The 21,456-nt window shown below is 41.5% G+C and overlaps 1 protein-coding gene across 3 annotated transcripts in view; it reads left to right on the forward strand.

The window, feature by feature from the left end:
• Positions 1–948: 948 nt before the first annotated feature.
• Positions 949–21,456, forward strand: part of csul (protein arginine N-methyltransferase 5) — a 106,058-nt gene continuing 85,550 nt past the window's right edge. For all 3 annotated transcript variants that reach the window (XM_075669497.1, XM_075669514.1, XM_075669506.1), the window contains exons 1-3: positions 949–1,086; positions 4,636–4,754; positions 7,851–7,936. In XM_075669497.1, the coding sequence (XP_075525612.1) occupies positions 998–1,086; positions 4,636–4,754; positions 7,851–7,936 (294 nt within the window). In that variant the 5' untranslated portion in view covers positions 949–997. The remainder of the gene's footprint in view (positions 1,087–4,635; positions 4,755–7,850; positions 7,937–21,456) is intronic.

Raw genomic sequence — 21,456 nt, forward strand, 5'->3', positions numbered from 1 at the left:
CGCGCTTTGCCTTCGAGCTGCCGACCTTTGCGAACAGAGAGAAACGCGGATGTATTGTTCGTAGCGCCGCGTCTTTCGAGCGTGAGACAAGTGGCCACCTGAACGTTTGAAACACTTCCGCTTCGTGCACGAGCAAGCTTCTGTAATTTTTGAAAGTCCCGCATAACCTCGGTCAGTATTTCGGCTCTAATGGTTAGGGCTGCAGCAAAATTTTGCGCATGGTAGTTGGGGAAGGAGGTGGGGCAGGAATTCCGGGAGGGAGACGCCCCTTTTCGTTGGCTACGTCGCTAGAACACTGGATCGTGGTTCTGCGCGCTGCAGTGCATCACCAACGTGCCTCCTTTTGTGCTGCGTAGAGGTCTTTGCCCACCGCGCAGATGTAAACGGTGACAGTTACAACCAAATACTTTGCCGTAACATGACTTTTTCAGGATTGTCTACAATTTTCTCATTTACACTTTTGCTCTGAATATTTGAGAAGTTCATAAAATAATTACGTAATTAGGCAAAATTCAACAAAAAGTCCAACTTGCTCGAAGTTAGGCAAACAACATTACCTCAGTGCTGTCCAGGTAGGTGCCCCTTGCATATCAAAAAAAAAAAAAAATTAGCACGTGTTACGTGGGGCATATGGCATACATGTGCACAAATATGGGTGTGTGATCGGTTGTGTTATTTTTCAAAATTTGCGCGTCAACTGATGACCTTTGCAATGGTTTGTATGTCTTCAGTGAAGTTTCGTTATCTTGAATCTGATGCATTGTCGGACAGTTCACTAGGGGCCACGGCATCGTGTATCAGTAACGCACAAGAATTAAACGTTTCAATTGTAAAATACGCTGGCCACGCGACAGTTCAGAAGCTCGGTGCCTGACGCTATGCACGCGCCTCTTTTCTCTTTCCGTAGACGGGCGCTACAGTCAAAATCGGCGCGCGCGCGCGCGCGCACATATATGTTCCACACCATGTTCCACACGCATCCCCGGCTAGTTTAAACATGGCGGCGCGAGGCAATGTGTCCTGTGGAATAGACCTACACTTTGCGGCGGACTTGCCAGAAGCGATAATTTCAGCCGGAAATGCCGGGTTAGTACTTGATAATCTCAATGTAGAGTGCTTTGTGATTGGTTCTGAACGAAATCGCTTTTGTAGAAGTGTTGTCAAATGTTGAAAAGCTGCCAAAAAATGTTATGTTTCGCCGACCTTTCGCCCCACGTGTGTAATCCATTCTCGGATCGGGCTTGCCCTTGCTGTGCTCACATTGCACATCCAGACAGAAAGATTGCTAATACTAACTTCTAGAGTCTCTCGACGTAATTTTGGCATTATTTTTTTTTAGTTGTGTAGCACTTGGTGGCGCCTATACTACCCTCATCGAACGTTTTCGGGCTTCTCTGGGCTTCAAGAGAGCTGCTGCTTGGCTGAGTGGTAGTACCAATACCTCCTTGATAGGGCTCGTTTGGTGCTTTCCGTAGCTGAGTTTTTGATCGTTGAGGTCATAGTACGAGATCCATTTCACAAACCGGAGTCGTATCTGTTAACGCGCACTAGACTGTCAATTTATTTCGCTTAGTCTTCGCTTATGACAGTTGTTGTTTGACGCTGTTTTTCGCTGTGGTTACTGTGGGATAGCACACTGTGACAATGTATTTATATTTAAACATCTGCAGTCTGCATTCGCTGATGAATGAGCGGCACTGAGCAGCTTCGAAAAGTGCGTGTTGCAAATGTTTTCGCTGCTTTCTGTATATGAAATCTTGGTTGATTATTAACGCCTTGTGCCATTGCACACACAATAATTTATCACATGCATAGCCCTTAGTCAGTCTTGTTCATTCATTGTGTAGTCGGGCACACTCACGCCAATTATGTATTGCACACTTGTTTGTATGCTGGAAGTAATCGTAATACTACTGTGTGTGGGCGACCAATCATAATAGAGCAGTTTAGAATAATGTCACCATCACTGCTAGAAGTTGGAGACAGAGATTTATCCGTATATATATAAAAAAAAGAACTTTGTCATTCGATGCTATGTCACCCAGTATGTTCAATTATGAACAGGTCAAGATTTATTAACTCTTGTGTTACCTTTTCAACGTGCTGCACTTGTAGCAGCTGCCATAATACGAAATTATGTAGGATAGTACATTCCATGCACCTCTCCTATGATTATGCCTGAAGGACAAGGTACTTGGAAAGCATTTTCCAAGCCTGGCAGTGTTTCAGGATAAATTCCGATGCTTTTTTTCCACCATTTTAATGACGGCTATTATTTTTCGCAGATTTGTCTCTATTTGCAGGATCTCTCAATTTGTTTCTTAAGTTTTCATCCTGTCATCAACTTTTTGCTTTGACGCTGTCTCATGCTTGGCTCTGCAGTGGTCTTGTACATTTTTCTAGCTCACAGTGTGTTCCATTTTTCTTGTAAAGTAGTGGGAATATTATGCAAGCTTTGTGAGCAGTGTTAGAATTCATGACAGGGGTTAAGGTGCTGTACATATTGATGTGAAGATGCTGTCCAGTATTTACTCACGGCTGTGGCTGTTGACATTCTGCTTCTGAGCTCAAGGTTGTGGGTTTGATTTACCGATGTGGTGGCCGCATTTCGATACAAGTGGAAAGGAAAAAACACTAGGTACACTGCTTTTGGTGTATGTTAAAGAATCCCGGGTGGTAAAAATTAATCCGGAGCTTCCCATTATGGTAACTCTTAGAGCCTGTGAGTTGCTATAGTAACATAGTAACATGGAATGAAAGCTGCATGCACAACTGATGTTGCAGGGCATGTTTGATTTGTTTAAGCTTATTTTTAAGACAAAGCTTTCTATGCCTACCTGCGCGGGCTTGGTGTAGCTGCTACTGCTGGCTTTTGCTGGGTCGGTCGGTGTCTTGAATATATTTGCGGGTATATATACATATATATATATATACATATGTATGTATGTATGTATGTATTCAGGCATAAATGTTAAGAGATAGAAAGAGAACTGTTTGGATCGGAGAACAAACGGGCACTGCCGATATTCTAATTGACATTAAGAGAAAAAAATGGAGCTGGGCAGGTCATGTAATGCATACGTTAGATAACCGCTGGACCGTTAGGGTTACAGAATAAGTGCCAAGAGAAGGCAAGCACAGTCGAGGAAGGCAGAAGACTAGGTGGGGCGATGAAATTAGGAAATTCATGGGCGCTAGTTGGAATCGGTTGGCGCAGGACAGGGGCAATTGGAGATCGCAGGGAGAGGCCTTCGTCCTGCAGTGGACATAAAATAGGCTGCTGCTGCTGATGATGATGATATGTGTGCAGAATGCAAGCTCCAGCAAGTGATCTTATATTAGCCGTGTATGCTAGTCGACAAAGTAATGCCAGAGAGTGCATCTCTATTCTGCCTAATAAAGAGCTAAATTCCCACATAGCACATGAACAGACTCATGGGTATCTCTGAAGCGCACATACGTCTTAATGGAATAGAGCTTTATATTCAATGGCTTTGATTTTTTTTTATTTATTTAGCCATTGACTGTGTGCTCATTGTCCAGTATGAGTATGCACCGCTTTGACACAAGAGGTACATAATCCTTAAATACAGTTAGATATGTGTCTTCCTTCTCTGTGTATACACCTATCATCACCACTCTTCCCTCAACAAGCATCATACATTGCCTTCGTCCTCCTGACATTGCTCCATAGACATCTCACTATGCATCCACCTCATTGGTGTTTGCATTTCAGCATAGCTTGTGAATAGTCTAGTGGATAAATGTTAAAATTGCATGAGATTGTAACCTTTGTGGTGCATTAGGCAGAAACATTGCATGAGATTACGCATTGCATATAATGAATATGAACAATTGGATGCATCGCCATTAGTTGTATATACACGTGAACAACTTTCTGTGGCAATGAAGGGAAAGCTACGGAGGCAAAGTGCACTCGAAGAACAGCACTGAATGTAATTCCTAAGTCTTATTAGAATTATCTTAAGCTGGGGAACAGGAAACAAACATTGTATGTCTTAACCACTAATTGGGAAGTATAACCCATATTTTTGCTTGTTTCTTTTTCATGTGTCAAAATGTAAAACCATCACATGTGTAAGCTATGCTGATTCGGTATCTACTCCAAGAAACTGAAAGTGGTGTTAAACTGTGCCAGACTACTTGATGCATTAACACTTGTGCAGAAGCTCTGCCCCTGTAGCTTCTGCTTCATTGCCACAGAAAGTTGTCCATGAGCATAGCAATTAACTGTTTCACAGATCTGCATAATTCTTTTTAAACAAGAACTTGTGTGTTAATAGAAAATTAAGAAGAAAGGAGATAGAACTTATGTATATTTTCATAAATATAATGCATACATGTATTGTGTATAAGTGTTTGATTTTGTCAACATGTGAAATGCTTTTTGCTGAAATCCAGTGTAAGGTGAAAAAATACTTATCACTACCTCGGACAATACTGTTATGAGTATATTTTGTTTAGCAAAGTTGCCTAAGTAAAAGTTTTGATAGAAAAATAATGTTTTTTTGTGGAGCTATATTCAGGTTACTGATCTTTTTCTTTTTTCCGAGTTGTGATGTATTTTGATAATAGATCACACTACTCGTGTTTTCTTTGCTTTTTGGCCATTAGGTACAAATTTGTGACAGTGGACATCAGCCATCCACGATCACGGCAAGAATGTCTCTTGCCCAATCCCAAGTCAACCCCTATGCCCTTTTCACGTTCAGACCTTGTATTACCATCACAAGGTTAGTGTTATAATCTTTATTTTCCTGCTGGATTAAGTAAGGACACACCAAGGTGCATAGGCAGAAAGTTTTCATTTTTCTGGAGGGGCTGGGGCCCGACCAGCTTTCCCAACCCACATATATATATATATATATATATATATTTCTTGCACTTGAAGAAACTTCGTGTGACCTGGAAGAGGAGAATTTACAAGACCTCGTAATAGGAGACAGTTCAATTTTACATCCGAGTTCTCTCCCACCACTAAGAAGCTGGTGTCTCTCAGTGGCCTAATTTTCCTTTGTGTAATTGTTGTATACTTCACTATCACTAATACTGCTTCGCCTTTCCTGCAGCCTCTCTCTGTCTTTTTTTCTTCTTTTTCTGCAAGTCCAAGTATAAGTACTTCTGCGCATGACTGCTGTTGATTCCAATTTTGAGTGAATCTGGCTTGGCCTCATTTCGGTTACTGAGTGAATTATACAGGGTGTGCCAACTATCATGCATCAAGACTAAAAAAAAGAGAAGGCGCGGTACTTGAAGAAAATTTAATGAATATTGTTTCCAGTACAGTGGAATAGCTGCCAGTAATTCTTTCGTTACTGAGATTTAATTTGGCAATTGCAGTGAATTATCTAATTCGAGAAGTACTGTCCTAATTGTTAAAGTGTCAATGAGGCATTTGTAGGCACCCCCAAATGACATCTAACTGCTGTGTTTTCAGCGACATACGAATGGCGTGCAATTTTTTCTGACTGGCAAGCAAACCTCATGAAATATGAAAAATATCACGTGACTACATTCCCACCCACATCATAAAGCAGCACCCTCAAATAAGCTGATTGAATGCAACTACATTGTCTGTCACGAACCTGAAGAGACAGCGCATCACCTTGATAATGGTACGGAAGGAGCACCAACAGCAGGTTTCGTGGCTTTGCAGCTATTCCTCCCTCTCTACGTCACACTTATTATCCATCTCTCAAGGCCGACTGATCACATTATTAACAAAAGACCCATGATAATGCGACCGAAGCACTGCTGTGATCACACACGAAACGCGAAAAGCAATGTAATAGGCATAGCATGTTTCAAAATCCTGGCTTTGCTCGCACCGCATTGAGAAAGTGCACGCGCAGCTATATTTCGTGCCAGAAACTTGCTTCGGACCAAAGCCAAATTAGTGATGGTTTAGTTTTCATGAGAGTGTATATGTGCTCCAAAAACAGGTCCATGCCATAAAATACAAGCGAAATAAACAGACCGGGAAGCGATACACATGTTCAGAAAAGGAAAAACCGATGCGTTCAAGAAAGCAAATAACCACTTCTAAATGAGCCGAATTGGCGATTGGGACACCTGCAAAAAAGAAAGAAAAATACATTGTGTGTCCTTATTATCTATGAATTCGTAAGCGCCGTTGAACACCAGCTGATGCCTAGAGAATGTCGAATAGGTCTCCTTCTACAACTACGCAGTACCGAGTCCGCTTTATCACATCTTTAGTGACTTTCTCGATGACCGGCGCTCGAATTCTATGGCAGAGAGAGAGAGAGAGAGAAAGACCAATTTAGGAAGCATTTCCTTAGGCATTGGTTATCAAACAAAGGTCTGAAATGTGACCTAGAGTGGTGTTGCCACTGCCAGTGTTGTTTGGCTGTCCTTTAGTGGCAGCTTTCTACAGTGAATGGTGGCTTGTTGAACGACGGGACCACTTTTGGGGAATTGAAGCGCAAACAGCTTGTGGAAAACGCGCTAACTCTGCTCCCTTTGGCACCATTTACAGGGTACCAATGTAGTTGAGACCACAGCTTCATATATAGACATTCACTGTCATTCTCCCTGACTAGGCGCTTAGCTTCATGTTCATCAACCCCTCTGTTACCTGTCTAGCGCACTTATTCCAGGGTACACAACAGATGAAAGTGCATGCAGTCGTAGCTTCCTTAGACACTGCCAACAGTGAATTAGGGATTGCCACATCCCTCGTTTTGGGTGTGAAAAAACAACAACACAAAGCTTCTAATGGCTGTTATCTGTGACAAAGGGGAAAAAGTGCTGCCAGTGGTCAGGCACTGCTTCAGTAGTTGAGTTTCTCCAGCAGGTGGAGGCAACTGTGAGTGGTAGGAGGAAGAAAGAAAGGGTGAGGGATGACCATGAGTTGAAGCCCTGAAAAGCCAATGATGGCCATTGTGAAGCAGTTTTAGGTGGCAGAGTATAAACAGGATATCTGTGCATGAGGACTAAAGGCACCAATCCTAAGTGATAGATTTACTTCTTTCATCGTGGCCTGTGCAACCCAAGAGTGGATGGCTGTAAACTTTTGCAGCCATGTCATCTCCAACGTGGCTTCTTTGTTCACAATATTTAAACCTGCAATTTTAAACACTGCTATTTATGCAAGCTGTCGCTTAGAGGTAGACAACAGACTGCCACACAATGCTAAAAACTTCTAAAGGCTGCTGTTGTGGTTGCACTGGCCAGTAACATTAACAAGCACCATCTGGTCCAAGCCAAATTTTGGAAGCCAAATTCAGTCAATTATTGAGGCTGGTGATGATTGTGTTTAACTGATTTTTAAAGCGACAGAAGCAAAATGCCCTTTAGTAGTATTGATATGAATGAAACTCTACGGCATGCAGCATGGGTGATTGCCACATTCCCTTCTGCTGTGCTTGGAGTTCTTGGCCATTTTTTTAAAAGAAGGAACAGGAAAAAAAAGTTGTTAAGTTATGAAACTTTAAGAGCCTCTTATCAAAAAGAAAAAGTGTTGACACTCATACTATACACTGATCAACCTATTTGCTACATTAATAATCAAAAGTTCAATACTGATCTAAGGTAATTGGTTGATAGATAATAGCCAGCCCTCCTCCTTTTGCTTCACTGCATACCATGTGTAACTTTAAGGTGTTGGTCCAAATTACCTCCTGGGCACCTTATAAAATGTCATGCAACTGATTTTCTACATGTAGATGTCACTTTCTCTTTTGCATGTATGTCTCTTGTTTAATAGGAAATGTTGAACTACAAAATAAAGTACGGCCTACTGTCAGCACAGTGGCAGCATTGTATTCTTGATATCACATTAGCATCATATTACCTATGTATTTCAGATTGGAGCTCTTTGGTGACCCTCAGGGTTTCTAAATGGATTGATGTGGATTCACCTGTTGAATCCTTCAGGAAAACATGTGAGAAGGTAAGCACATTATTTGCTGTTATGCATTTCTTTACAGACATGTGGTCGCTGTTTTTGTGAAGGCATGAATTCTTAAGTGAAAAGTGAAATGGCCATTTACTGATGCGTGCTGTTATATTCCTTAAACCACCTGTTAATTTTTAAATATTTCTCTTAAAAGCACCTTTTGCCTTGATTCCTAACATTGTCCACCAGTGGGTTTCAAACTTCTTGGCCTTACATACTTTCCCCAGTCTTCCCAAAAACATGCTATATTTTGTAGAAGTGAGAACAAAAGCTCACAAGTTATTGGAACATTCAAATAGGGTAATCGGTATGTGACTCTATGCCACTTAGTCGTGATCTGCATGGCCTCATACTTCCAGATCGGAACTTCATTAAGTGCACCTTTTGTGATATTGATGTCCTTGTGTATTAAAAGTGAATAGTATAATTCTACATGCCCGCATAGTCAATTTGTTGTCCACCATGTTGTGCATGACCATGTTTGTGGTTTCACCAGAAATTGGACATCATATACGTTAACATGGTGACTACATGAGTTCGACAAGAATAACCATTGTAGCACCACTGCTGCTCAGGGGAGGTTACGAAGTTGCAAAGTGAGTTTTGTTGGTGGTATACACTGGAGAAGCCCAAATAATTTGGCAAAACAAAACGCACAGTACAGCACACTACGGTTTTGTAGTGTGTCTAAGAAAAAAATTCTTACTAGGATCTCACAGCACACATGCATATTCAAGCTCAGACATTACAAGTGTTTTATATACCGGGTGATCTATTTTAGTAAACTCACTGCGACATGATATCGAGTGAATACCTATGTTCACCCCATGTCGGATGCCAATGCCTAGTTGTTTGCATGTACAGTCATGCAAACGGTGGCACGTTCTAATGATCAGGTTTGTCCATCCCGGTGCCCTGCTGCGAAACCTTTTGTGGGACTGTGCTTCGGTGGTTGTTTTAAAAGCCAATGCAAATGAAACCAGTACCTTTGTGTTGCTACGCATTCCTCTCCCAAAATAATTACACTGGACAGGAGATGCCACGCTGTCATGAAATTACAATAAGAAAATTTTTCAGGCAAACTGTAAGTCGGGGCTTTCAAAAGTCAAAAGGTCAACAAGTAAGCTTTTTGGAGGAAAGATCTATACACTAAGTGAAGTGTGGCCTTGCTGCTATGTGCTAGTGCATGCAGTACATAAATTATGTCAAGGAACAAGGATGAACTTTTATTAGCTCTCATACCCCCATATTCAGAAATGTAATTTAAGTTGAAGCCCATGCTTGACTAATTTAAATGACGCCTGGTGTTAACGGGCCCAAAGAGGCTCACTGCGTTTAGTTCGGCACGTTCACGACAGGCATCACTTAGATCAAGTCAAGCGTGGGCTTCAACTTAAGTTGAATTTCTGAATACGGGGGTTAGTGATCCTTGCCTGGGCAGCAAAAAGAAAACCTGCAGACATAGCCACCTGTGGCTCTAGTCTGCCGGGCTACGTCTCAACCCTGCAAAGTGCAAGTCACTGCACCTCTCCGGGAAGACACCTGTGGGGAGAAGACCTACGACCTTCATGGTCTACAGCACCCCAATTCCCTCAGTCAGTGACTTTGAGGCACTGTTCAGTGACTGTTACAGCAATACTATCTGCACTAGAGCTTAGCCAAGTCTGCATGCAGTAGGTGTTTAATCAGTTGCTGTGCAATCATGTATGTAAGAATCCATCCAGGTTGTTATTTGTGCTTGTGAACATGTACTGTTCTGACATGCCTAGGGTGCCTCGATGCCCAGTGCCGCTTTCAGGGTGGGGACACCCACGCTTTTCGGTGCCATCTTGGTTCTTTCCAATACGGAGGCGCTGGGTGTGTGGTGGCTGTAGATTAGCCATTGGGCAGAAAGAAAGGGCAGGCAGACGTGCTAAGGACGACACCGCTACGATTTAAATGCAGATTTTCTGCTTTACCATCTGATAAGCAGTTTCTTTGTATAAATTGCTCGTTTCAAAAGGGGTTGTTTCGACACTTTTCGCAAGTATCATAACTTGAAGGTGGCATAATTTGTTTGCAAGGTTACCCCCTTTTTTATTTACTCATTTCACTCGTAAACGTCCCACGAATATTACTGGAATTCCACATTTGGCTGAAATTTTCAGTGTGAAGCTCTTTTAACAGTAATCTTGTTTATTATGGTTTTCCTGTAATATTTATGAAAGTAAAAGAAAAATTAGGAGACTTCGTGTGAGTAGGCCTGCAGCAGTTCAGGTTCCTACTAAAGAAGAAAAAATGCACTGAAAACAGTTTTCAACAAACATACTTTATACGCTCTCAGCAAGGTTATCTAGCTAAAATGTGGCTGCCCTACTGCAGGCACGTATCTGCTACAGCCTTGCTAGCATAACACTCAGCTGGCTTTTCAGGAGTGTTAAGCCATTGCAGATAGATGTGGAGACGTGTGGATACAAATAATAACATCTTCCATCACATCAATGGTCGTGGGCAGTGTTGGCTGACGTGGAGGCTTTCTATGGCTGGGCCGAGCTGCAAAAATTAAAAATAATAATAATTCTAACGTTCCTGAAGTGATTCACTTAAACGCATATGTAAAGAGACGGGCGTTGTCCCCCATTTTAATCTCCTCCGCCCTAGCATCTTCTTCTTCCTCCTCTTCTTATCCCTCTTCATCGTCTTCTATGACTCTTATGGAGCAGACCGCTTCACTCCTCTGGACTTCATTGTTCACATCTCCTGGTGTAATATTTGAACACATTGCTGATGGAGGCGTACTCCGTTTGCCCAGAGTCTCCCAAGTACCAGATGGTCTTCAGGATACCACGCTGCGAGGCAGTCTTGATTACTTGAAAGGGTCCATAAAACTTGTAATTGGAAATGCCACTGCCTTTCCTTACTAAAACGCGGTTGCCAGGTTGTATGTCCAGTATGTCGCTGCTGCGTCTTCTGTCAAAATTTCTCTTCGTTCGATCTTTATATGCCTCTTGTCGTTTCGCACTTTTCTTGCTCTCAGAAAGCTTTAGGTTATTAAGAAGGCCTATTTCGCGATCCGCTGGAAGTATGGACACAGTCCCTGAAGCAGCGAAAAGAGGGCTGCGTCCAAGACCACTCGTGCAAGAACGGTTGTGATATCTTAAAGCGGCTTCGAGGCAGCACTTCCAACCACCTGCAAAGTTCGGGTACATTTTTATGTACTGTTTTGTGTCTCGTATAGCACGTTCGGCAAGGCCATTAGCAGCTGGGTGATGTGTTGAAGAAAACTTGATTGTCATTCCTTTATCTCCCGCCCACTTTGCAAGCTTTTTGATCCGAAAAGCAGGTCCATTATCACCCACTAAGATCTTTGTGTCTCGAAAACACCCAGCCTTAAGAAGAGTGATGACACTGTTGGTGTCTTCCTTTACTGCCCTGGCCATAACCATCCTTGTACGTTCATCGATAGCCAGCATGAAAGCTTGTTTTCCTGATGCCTTCCCCTTTCTTTCTGAGCTTCGCGAAATCCAAATGAACAACTTCAAATGGTATACTTGAGTGCTCTGTGGGTATCATTATATCTGTGGGCTGTCTGAACTTGACTTTATTCGTCTGCCACAGATGGCACGTTCGGATGTAGGCTGTGGTATCGTCCTTCATACCTGGCCACGTAAATCTCTTGAGCAGTTTATTGTATCTACACCAGGAACCATCATGCCCTCTGGATTCTGGGGTCATGGTAGAGATGCAGTATTTTGGGAGTCATTGTGTCTGGAACTTGATATTTGCCATAGATAAACTTCATTTCATCGGTGCCCTCCCAAAGCTTCATGTGATTAATTTCTTGAGGGTAGTCAAATGTGTTCGGTACCAGCAACCTGGACAGTGCATCAGCATTGGTGAGGAGAAGACCGGGGCAATGGGAAATGACGAAATCAGACTGTTGGAGATAATTTACCCATCTAGCAATGCGTCCTCTTGGTTGTGTCATGCCAAGGTGAGTCAGTGTCAGTACGATCCGTGAAAAGGGTGAATTTTGCACCTTCTAGGTAAGTTGGAAAATACTGCACAGCTTTCAAGACTGCCAGTGCTTCTTTTTCTGTTGTAGAGTAGTTGATTTCATCTGGCTTCAGTGTATAGCTGTAGTACCCGACTACATAATGCTTTTGGTGGTTAGACTCCGATGATTTCTGGTAGAGAACGTCGCTGGTCGCATAATATGATGCATCTGTATTCAGCACAAAGGGCAAGGAGAAGTCTGGTATCTGTAGGATAGGGTCCGACGATATCATCCTCACAAGTTCACTGTACGCAGTCTCATACTCGTCATCCCACTGGTAAGGTATACCTTTCTGCGTCAAACGTGTGAGACATCTCGTCTTAATGGCATAGCCTTTGATGAAGGACCTGAAATGTCAGGCTAGACCTAGGGAAACATGCAGTGAGTGTATCTCAAAGGGCTTCACCAATTTTGAAATTCTTTCAACTGATTGCTGCTTTGTACTTTTCGTGGAACCGTCAAAAACTCTTCCAAGGAACACCACCTTTTCTTGGAAAAAGGCACTTTTTTTTTATGTTCACTTTGAGATGTGCAAGACTGAGAGCATTCAAAACTTGTGAAAGGTGTTTCTGATGTTCCTCCTTTGTTTTTGAATAAACAATGATATCATCAATGTAGATGTTGCCGAATGTGCCCAGGTATGACTTCAGCGTTTCATTCATAATTTTCCGAAACCATGCTGGGGAGTTCTTCCAGCTGAACGGTAGTTGATTATACTCATATAAGTCGAATGGTGTAATGAAGGCAGTGTACTTTTTCATTTCTTCAGTCAATGGAATTTGCCAGAAGCCTTTGCAAAGGTCTTATCTTGAAAACCAACGACAACCACTGGTCTCGTCAATTATGTCATCAATCCTCGGCATTGGGTAAAGTATCAGCTCAGTTTGTTGATTAAGAGCTAGGTAATCTGTGCAAAGACGGAAAGTTCCGTCTTCTTTCGGAGCAATAGTTATAGGCGATGCAAATGGCGACACTGACGGTCGAATGATACCAGCGTCCACCATCGCTTGTAGTTCTGCTTTCAACCATATCTTCTTTTCTCATGACATATTATACGGAGTTCTTCTAACCACTGCTTTGTCTGCGAGGTTGAAAGGAACCGTGTGAGATTTTATCGCTGGTGGGTAAGTTCCCTTTGCAGGAAAGCTCTGGGAATGCCGTTTTTATGTCATCCTCACAGCAAATTTGTTTTAGGTGTCCAGGTACCTCTAGCTTGTGCTTTCTTGTTAAGTTGTCTTCAAGACTTTGTCGTCCCAGTAGATGTTCATTTATAACCTTTTCATATCAGGGTGGGACAGCAGAAAGTCGTAACTTACATCCGGTAACACTAATACGTATTTTTGAATGCTGCGACCTTGAAATTCAAGAACTACACTCGCCCACTCATTACGTGAGCTCACAGTCCCATCGTATGTCCGGACGCGCAGGGCCCTGCCACTATGCAGGCGGCTGACGTGCACTAGACCCTTATTTATTATGGACACAGAGGCTCCACTATCCAGGAGTGCTTTCATTTCAATGCCATCGACCTTGACGGGGACGTGAAGCAAGCAAGTGGATACTACTTACACAGTATCATACATTTGAGGCTTTTCATCGACACTGTTTTGTTTCTGTGGCAACAATTGACGTATAGTCAGATCCTTCAGTGTGGCATGTTGACTACTCCCCTCGACACAATCAGTAAGGGGATACGAACTTTCTTTTAGTTTATGTGTTGGGCTGAGTGGAGGAACCCTTTGTTGATAGGCGGTGAACCCATCTTTTGCGTTCAGCTCACTTGAATTATGAATATCTCTTGTTCTGCAGGCCTCTAGTTTTTGCGTCAATTCCGTTGTTGGTAAGATCAATTGTGTGCACTACAGGAGGTCTTCAAATGTCACTGGTGCTTTTATCTGAACTTGATTTCCTACATCTACAGATAGCCCTTGTGTAATTAAAGCTGTAACGGCCGACGAAGTGAGCTTAGGTTCCGCTACATACTACAAACGTTTTTCGAGTAAGTACTCTAGTAAAGAACCGTACTGGTATGTAAAGTGTAGAGCCGCATCCCAACTTTCAACAGGGTTTTGATGGAAAGCCGCCAAAGAGTTTATTTTCCAGTTGCTCCAGCAAGCTGGTAGCTTATCCAAAAACTGCATGTGTTACCACTTTCTAGCAGTGGCACCGAGGTAGCGATGCACATTCTGAATCTTCTCATCGTCAGAGAGCCACCCATTCTTCTCACATGCATATTTGTAAAACCAAAGCCAGTAGTTGGGACTCGCGGAGCTTTCCTAAAAATAAAAATGCTACCAAAGTATTAGGGTGAGAAGGAAACTTCCCTGAAATGTACATATCAGGTATACAAATGGTGGCGTCCCCAAGTATTTGTCCACCCACAGAGAGCATGTTATTTTTACAATGCACGCACCAAGTTCCTTTCATACTGCTAGCACCAAACGCTTGAGCAGGCTCCAGCATTAACATACTGGGAAGAAGCATTTTCATGCACAAGTACGTATCAGGTCTACATGAAGTTTCATAGCTTGAAGCACGCAATACCTTGCAGTGTATTCCACCTTGCCTCGGCAATGTTTGCTCCTGAGAAGGCTGACAGGAATTAATATACATATCAGCATCTGTCTTATCATGTACATCTAAAAAGAACCTTGCTTAAGCTTCGAAGCTTGTGCAGCCTCACTATCTAATACACGAATTGATGGTGAAAAAATAGAGGACAGCACTTTTGAGAAAAAAGTCTGCTAACCATCTAGCAGAAATCTAGCAGAATCAATACATAACAACAATGAATGCACCACAAAAGCAGAAGCGACCCACAGAAATTCCTAAGGAACTGGCTATGGTGAGCATATGCCATGGGATTGTAAAGAAGAACAAGAACCCTTGCTAACAATATTTTGCTGTACTCTTGAACTAAAGGTTCAATATTGAGTTAATGAAATAGAGTAAGCAAATATTTGCTTCCATTGCAAAAACCCACGTGGAAGTTTCGTAAAGAGTCTTTATAGTAAGCAATGCATGCAACATATGGGCATTGCAGGAGCAAAGTTTAAGTGAATGCAGTCTGCAGAAAATAAAAGCAATAAATTTGTGCATGAACCATGTACTATATTGAATTAGTAGGAGAAGCAAGTAAAGAAAACGCACACAACACATGACTGCACCTTTTAGAAGACTTTGCACAATGCCAAATATTTAAAAAAATCATATGCACATTTAGTTACGCCTGTAGACGAGTAGGCACCGCATTCCACTTGAGGAGCCGTTGTCCAGCCTGACAATTTAATTCAAATTGAACCTGCTCAAAGTGGAGCTGCAGTAATGAAAAAATGAGGAGCAGTATGTTATTGAAAGACAAGCTGGCTAACGAAATCGAAGGCACTTTCCTCGCACACACCCAAGTCTACAAACAAATAAACCCCTCATGTTTAGAAGGAGGTCATTACCCAAACTCAAGAAGGAAATGAGTTTACAAGCACCCCAACACTTCCAGCTACCAAAAAAAAAATCAATTCACACACGTCTAGAATAAACCTACGCCATTGCAACAAGTCAAACATGGCGATCACACCATATTGCATTTTTATAATCACTACAATAGGCATGTGGACATATACATGCAGCTTCTCTGCGAAAATGAAAAGGATTACAAAGGGCCATTATTCTTGACAAAATCATAATCCTGACCTCGCATATCTTCGTTATGTCCGTCAGTGCTCAGTTGTCGCATTTTTCTTGTGCTGCCAATTTCTTCCTTCGTTCAACGTTGCGGGGAAACCAAAACACCCGCTGCCCTTTTGCGCTTGATCCAGTGCACGGAGGGACACAACAGCCCTTCATGTTTCGTTCACAAGCACAAACATCACAAGGGCCTACACAAAACACGAGCTCTTGCACCACAACGCCACTAAGAAAGCAATTCGAGCGCATGTCCGTTCAGCTCAACAGCCAGCGCGAAAGGACCAACATGGCACCGAAAAGCCAGAGCAGCGACACCAGACGGTTCAGAGGCTGTCCCCACCCTGAAAAGCGGCGTTGGCATCGAGGCACCCTAGACATGCCTTGAATGAAGTGACGTCTGGAGTCACTGATTAAAGGGAAGCGCTCTTCGAAACAAAATTTTCTTTATTACTTGTACTAGAGGTTTCCAAATTCAACCAATTATGGAGTTTTCTATTCCATTATATGCCAAATATGTCATTATTTTTTATGTAGCCGTTATATTTTTTTAGTTATGCACTGCACAATGGCAAAATATAGTGATCTTTGTGGGCACGTCCTTATGTACTAAATTTTCACAAAAAGCATCGTGCTGTGGCTTGTTTAGCTCTTTGTAGATCACTAAGTGGGGATATCTAGCTAAACTGCGTGTATAATTACTTGAATTATGCAAAAAGATTACAACATTTGAACCAATTTTTTTCTCTATTCCTGAAATATAACCCTGTAATTTCGCAACTACTGCTGGGGGATATTGCAACTTCAAGTAGGTATCAGCACTGTACGTATCTTCAAGAGTATGTACTCCAAGTTTTGTTATTCTAAGACAATTATAAATGTACAAGGGTATTTTCATGTGATTGTGAAAAAAAAATTTGTTGGTGTCCTTTTTTTTTTTTAATAGTTGCAGTAGTTGTAGATATTGTTTGAATAGATATAGGCACTTAGCAGTCTACAAAGATCTAAATATGCTAAGCATAAAGCTTTTTGCAAAAATTTATTGCGCAGTAAAGTGTCCACAAAATCGCTCTATTTTGCCATTGCATATGACATAACTCGAGGACTATAGTGGCTACGCAGAAACACAAGTAAAGAAATTACTTGCGATGACAACAGCAAAGAGAGGTGAACTGGTGATTCACTTGGATGAAGGCTGGAAAAGTGTATGCACGGCAAACCGAGCAGTCCCACCCCCTCCAGATAAGCTGTGAAGTTGATCTGGCAAAGATGTGTGACACACGTTGGGGTTAATCTCTTTTTAGTCTATCACTTATGGTAGTTCTATCACTATGGCTGCCCCGGAAGATATCATGTTCCTTGCAAATAGTGGTTATCTAGCCTTTTTACATTGTAATACACAGTCTCTGTGCAACAAGTGCGATGGATGGCGCATATTTCTTAGTAAATTTCTTGTTAGCTTTTATGTGATCATGTTAACGGTAACGGAAACATGGTATTCCTGCGAATCAGATGTACTTCACTTACCAGGATACCAAAGTTATTACCCTAATAGATGCTCTCGACGTGGTGGTGGAATATTACAGTTAATATCAGAAGGAATTTCATGCACCCTGTTACCACAGGTCACAAAAATCGCACCTGGCTACGAGGTTCTCACGTTAGAGCATGCAAAATATTTGTGGTTGTGTACCGCCCACCTGATCGGTACGTTAGGGAATTTTTCGTTTTCCTGAGATGCTTGTTGAATTTTGTTGACACAAATAACTTCAACATAATCATAGGTGGAGACTGTAACATTAACATGCTTCAGAACACAGCTACCACCCGCGATTTCCAAATATTGTTTAACTCTTTTTGCACAAATGTCATAAAAGAACAGACATGAATTACTTGTAATTTGTCAAGCCTTTTAGACTTATTTATTACAAACAATACTGATGACTGCGTAAGGTCTCGCACGATTATATCAAGAGTTAGTGACCGTCTTCCTGTTTATATGCTTTACATACACAATTCCAGTTTCAAAAATAGAGCACAAAAATATGAATCATACTATACAATATATAAACACCAGTACTTTAGATGCATTTCAATGTGAAATAACAAACATTAATTGGAACCTAGTATATGAATGCATGAACTCTGAGAAAGCGTATAATGTTTTCATGGGTTTACTTAAGTTGGCCTATCACAAATGTTTTAAGCTCTAACAAGTTAGAAGGTCACGAAAGCTACGAGAACCATGGATGACAAGTGAGTGTTAAGAAAAAGGATATTTTATTTCCCAAATTTGTAAAAACAAAGAACGCGAACAATCTTTCTGATTTTAAAAAATGCAGAAACCACATGACCAAATTTTTGTGCAGAACCAAAAATACTTACTTTGAAAACCTCTTTAATGAAAGATTTGGTAACAGCTATTTAGTCTGGCGAGAAATTAATAAACTCTTGAAGAATGGCTCTCCTCGAAAAGACGAGCTTGAATTAAAAATTGATAAAGTAATAAAGGGCAAAGAATTAGCACATAAGTTTAGTACATATTTTACAACTCTAGTCTCACCAAAATCTAATGTACTGCGTGATGCAGTAAAACCATTCTTAGATGCTCCAAACTTTCAAACGGCATTCCTAGAACTAACAACTCTCGAAGAAATATGTTCAACTTTCACATCCCTAAAAACAACAGAGCTCATGATATAGTTGAAATAGAAATTAGGCCCATTAAATATATTCTTGACATCTTGTCACCGGCACTTTCATTTATCTTTAACATTTGTCTATCCACGGGTACTTTTCCTGAATATGTGCAACGTGCCAGAGTAACTGTAATATTTAAATTCAGTGACAGGAATAGCTTCTCAAATTACAGGCCGATGTCTATATTACCTGTCATCTTCAAAGGTTTCGAAAAAATTATATGCAAATAAGTTTAATCTTTTTGGGAAAAACACTCTTTACTATTTCCACAGCAGTTTGGCTTGTGCCACAGCATGTCAGCCGAACTAGCATTATTACTCAGAAAGAACTCATTCTTAATGGTTTTCAAAATATACTTCTGCCCCCTATGCATATATATTGATTTTTTGAAGGCATTCAGTGGAATAAATCATAAAATGTTAGTTGTTAAACTTGAACATTATGGATTCCGTGGTGTTTCATTTGACCTTTTAAACTCGTACATAAAACATAGAAAGCAGTGCGTTGTAATTGATGAAAATCAATCCTCTTTGAAATATCTTGTGGAGTTCTGCAGGGAGGTATACTGGGGCCACTACTATATAATATTTATGTAAATGACATAACCAGGCTGAACAAATGTGCCGAGTGTTCCATGTATGCAGATGACACTGCCCTCTTTTTCCAGTTTACTAGTGTTCACAAACTAACTTGCTTAAGCGAATATTACATTACAAAGATTAGGATGGACTAACATAAATTGCTCAGAAATTAGTGCCTCCAAAACTAAAGCTCCTTTGTTTACACCTGTGCAAAATCTAGTAAATTGTAACCTCACTTTATACTTAGGATAAAAAATATGTAGAACTTGTGCAGGAGGTCAGGACATTGGGTGGGATTTTTAATTAGCCCATGAACTGGCACACATGTCGATCGTGTGGCCAAATGTTTGACAAAGGCCTGTGGTATACTATGTAAATTTTGGCAGGTACTTCCACCCAAGGTTAAATTGTTACTTATAATTCTGTTTGCCCCTCATATAGGCTGTTGTAACATTGTATGGGGAAACACGTCAAAAAGCAACATTAACAAACTTTTATTACAAAGGAAGGCCATTCGCCACATTGCAAATGCTTTTTATGATGCACACACGGCCGAGCTGCTTGTCACACTTGACATGCTTCCTCTGCGACACATTTTCCAGTTTAATCTTATTATGAAATATAAGCACAGTTTGAAATTTAACAATAAACTTTTCATAATATGATCTTGGGTTACAGCGTGAAGGGACACGGACACAGACTAGAAGCAGACAGGACGAGCGCTAACTCTCAACTAAATTTTTATTGAAATGAAGAACATATATATAGGTGATTGCGAAAAACTGCTGCATAAGAACAGGACAAGGTTACCTTGCCCCTTTAATCGTAAAGCAGTCAGTTGTCTGAGGACGCCCTTCTGAAGTGGTGAAAAGTTGCTGTTACTTTGCATGCCTCAATTTGTCTTTCTTTTCATAGTAAACATTCTGTACTACTGTATGCTCATGCATAGCACAGCAAATGACACCCATTTTTGAAGATGAAATGAACAGAAAAATTTTTGATAGTATTTCCTGACCCCAAGCATACACTTGCTACTAAATATGCTAGTTTTATGCAAAGGTTACTAGGGAAAGCTGGGTGCCAGTGTTGGGAGTGAGCTGCTGGGGCCGTATTCTGAAATGTTCGCCTTCCACGATAGTTTCGCCACCGCGATAGTCACGTTCAATAAACCAAGTGACTGCTTACCCGTGACGTCAGCGTGCACTACCAACACGCGCTGTCGAACGCTTCACATCGCATGAGAGAGCGCACCGTGCGAGTGCAGAGCGGCTCGAGTGTGTTGTTTTCGAGTGTAGTGGCCACAGTACGGGTTTTGCGCAGTGATTACGGTTGGTTACGGCCGCTTTAGGTAAAATAAGTTGAATAAAGAAGTGTGAGATGTTTTACTTCAAATGAATCAACAAATATTGCCGCGAAACAACGCGTTAAGACACCACCAAAAAGGCTACTATAAACTACCACCTACCTTATCTCTACTGCGCTCCACCACCAACAAAACGCCAAAAAGACGCCAAAAGACGTGTTCGTTTATTCATTATATGTCGAGAGCACCCATCAACACCATGACGCTAAAATGACGTAGGCCAGAACTACTAGATGGTGCTGTTTATTTTCCGGTTTTGCTAAAACCGCCAATCAGCACGCGCTGTTGGCGGAGGCGTGGCCAAGGCGATAGTTTCGCGGAAGGCGAACGTTTCAGAATACGGGCCCTGTTATGGTGGTCTGCCACAATGGGAATGATGGGCAGTGCATGAATTTGTCTTTTGTAGACTTGAGGCTCTAACTTTACTTGGTTTTAGCCTCTGTGCAGTGGCAAACTTGCGACAGAGTAAAGAAATGGTTAAGGTTATTGACAGTCAGTTCTCTAATGTTTGAAAAATTAATGCAGCATCTAAGTGCAATAGTGAACCATGTTTATCAGGCACCTGAACGTCAACCTTTCTACTTCTGCAAAAATATTTTATGAATATGAGCTGATCTTAGGGTACAGATGAGACACCCGAACTGGGGTGCAATCTTGTAATGGTTTGGAAAGTGAACCACCCACTTGCCCTCGTGGGATTGGTCAGCATTATGCTTTCTTCACTGGCCATGAGAAACAGTAGGACGGTACTGTAGTTTCTGTATACGTCACGCTTTCAATCATTTTCAAAGTCAATATGTCATTCGCTAAGAGTGTAACCAACGGAGAGGTGGTTTGCTTTAGGTTTAGTTGCTCTTGATTGGTTTGGCCATGACTTTCGTGGCTGCGTGTGCTGCTGCACAGAAGTTCTTTGCGGTCATGGCTATGGCCAACCAGTGTTGGCACAAGTTTGAATGTTATATAAGTCCTTCCAAAGAGCGATTTGGTCATTATTGTTAGTGACTGAACGGTAAAGAACGCAATCATCAGCATGGATGATGTGGTGAAGGAGGTAAGGTGAAGATGGCATGAATTAGTTAGAGATCACTTATTATGCAGATGCACCTCGGGTAAAAGAAATGTGCCCGTAACCACCGTTTTGGAAATACATTCG

Source organism: Dermacentor variabilis, chromosome 1 (assembly GCF_050947875.1).
Source record: "Dermacentor variabilis isolate Ectoservices chromosome 1, ASM5094787v1, whole genome shotgun sequence".
NCBI classification, from domain to species: Eukaryota; Metazoa; Arthropoda; class Arachnida; order Ixodida; family Ixodidae; genus Dermacentor; species Dermacentor variabilis.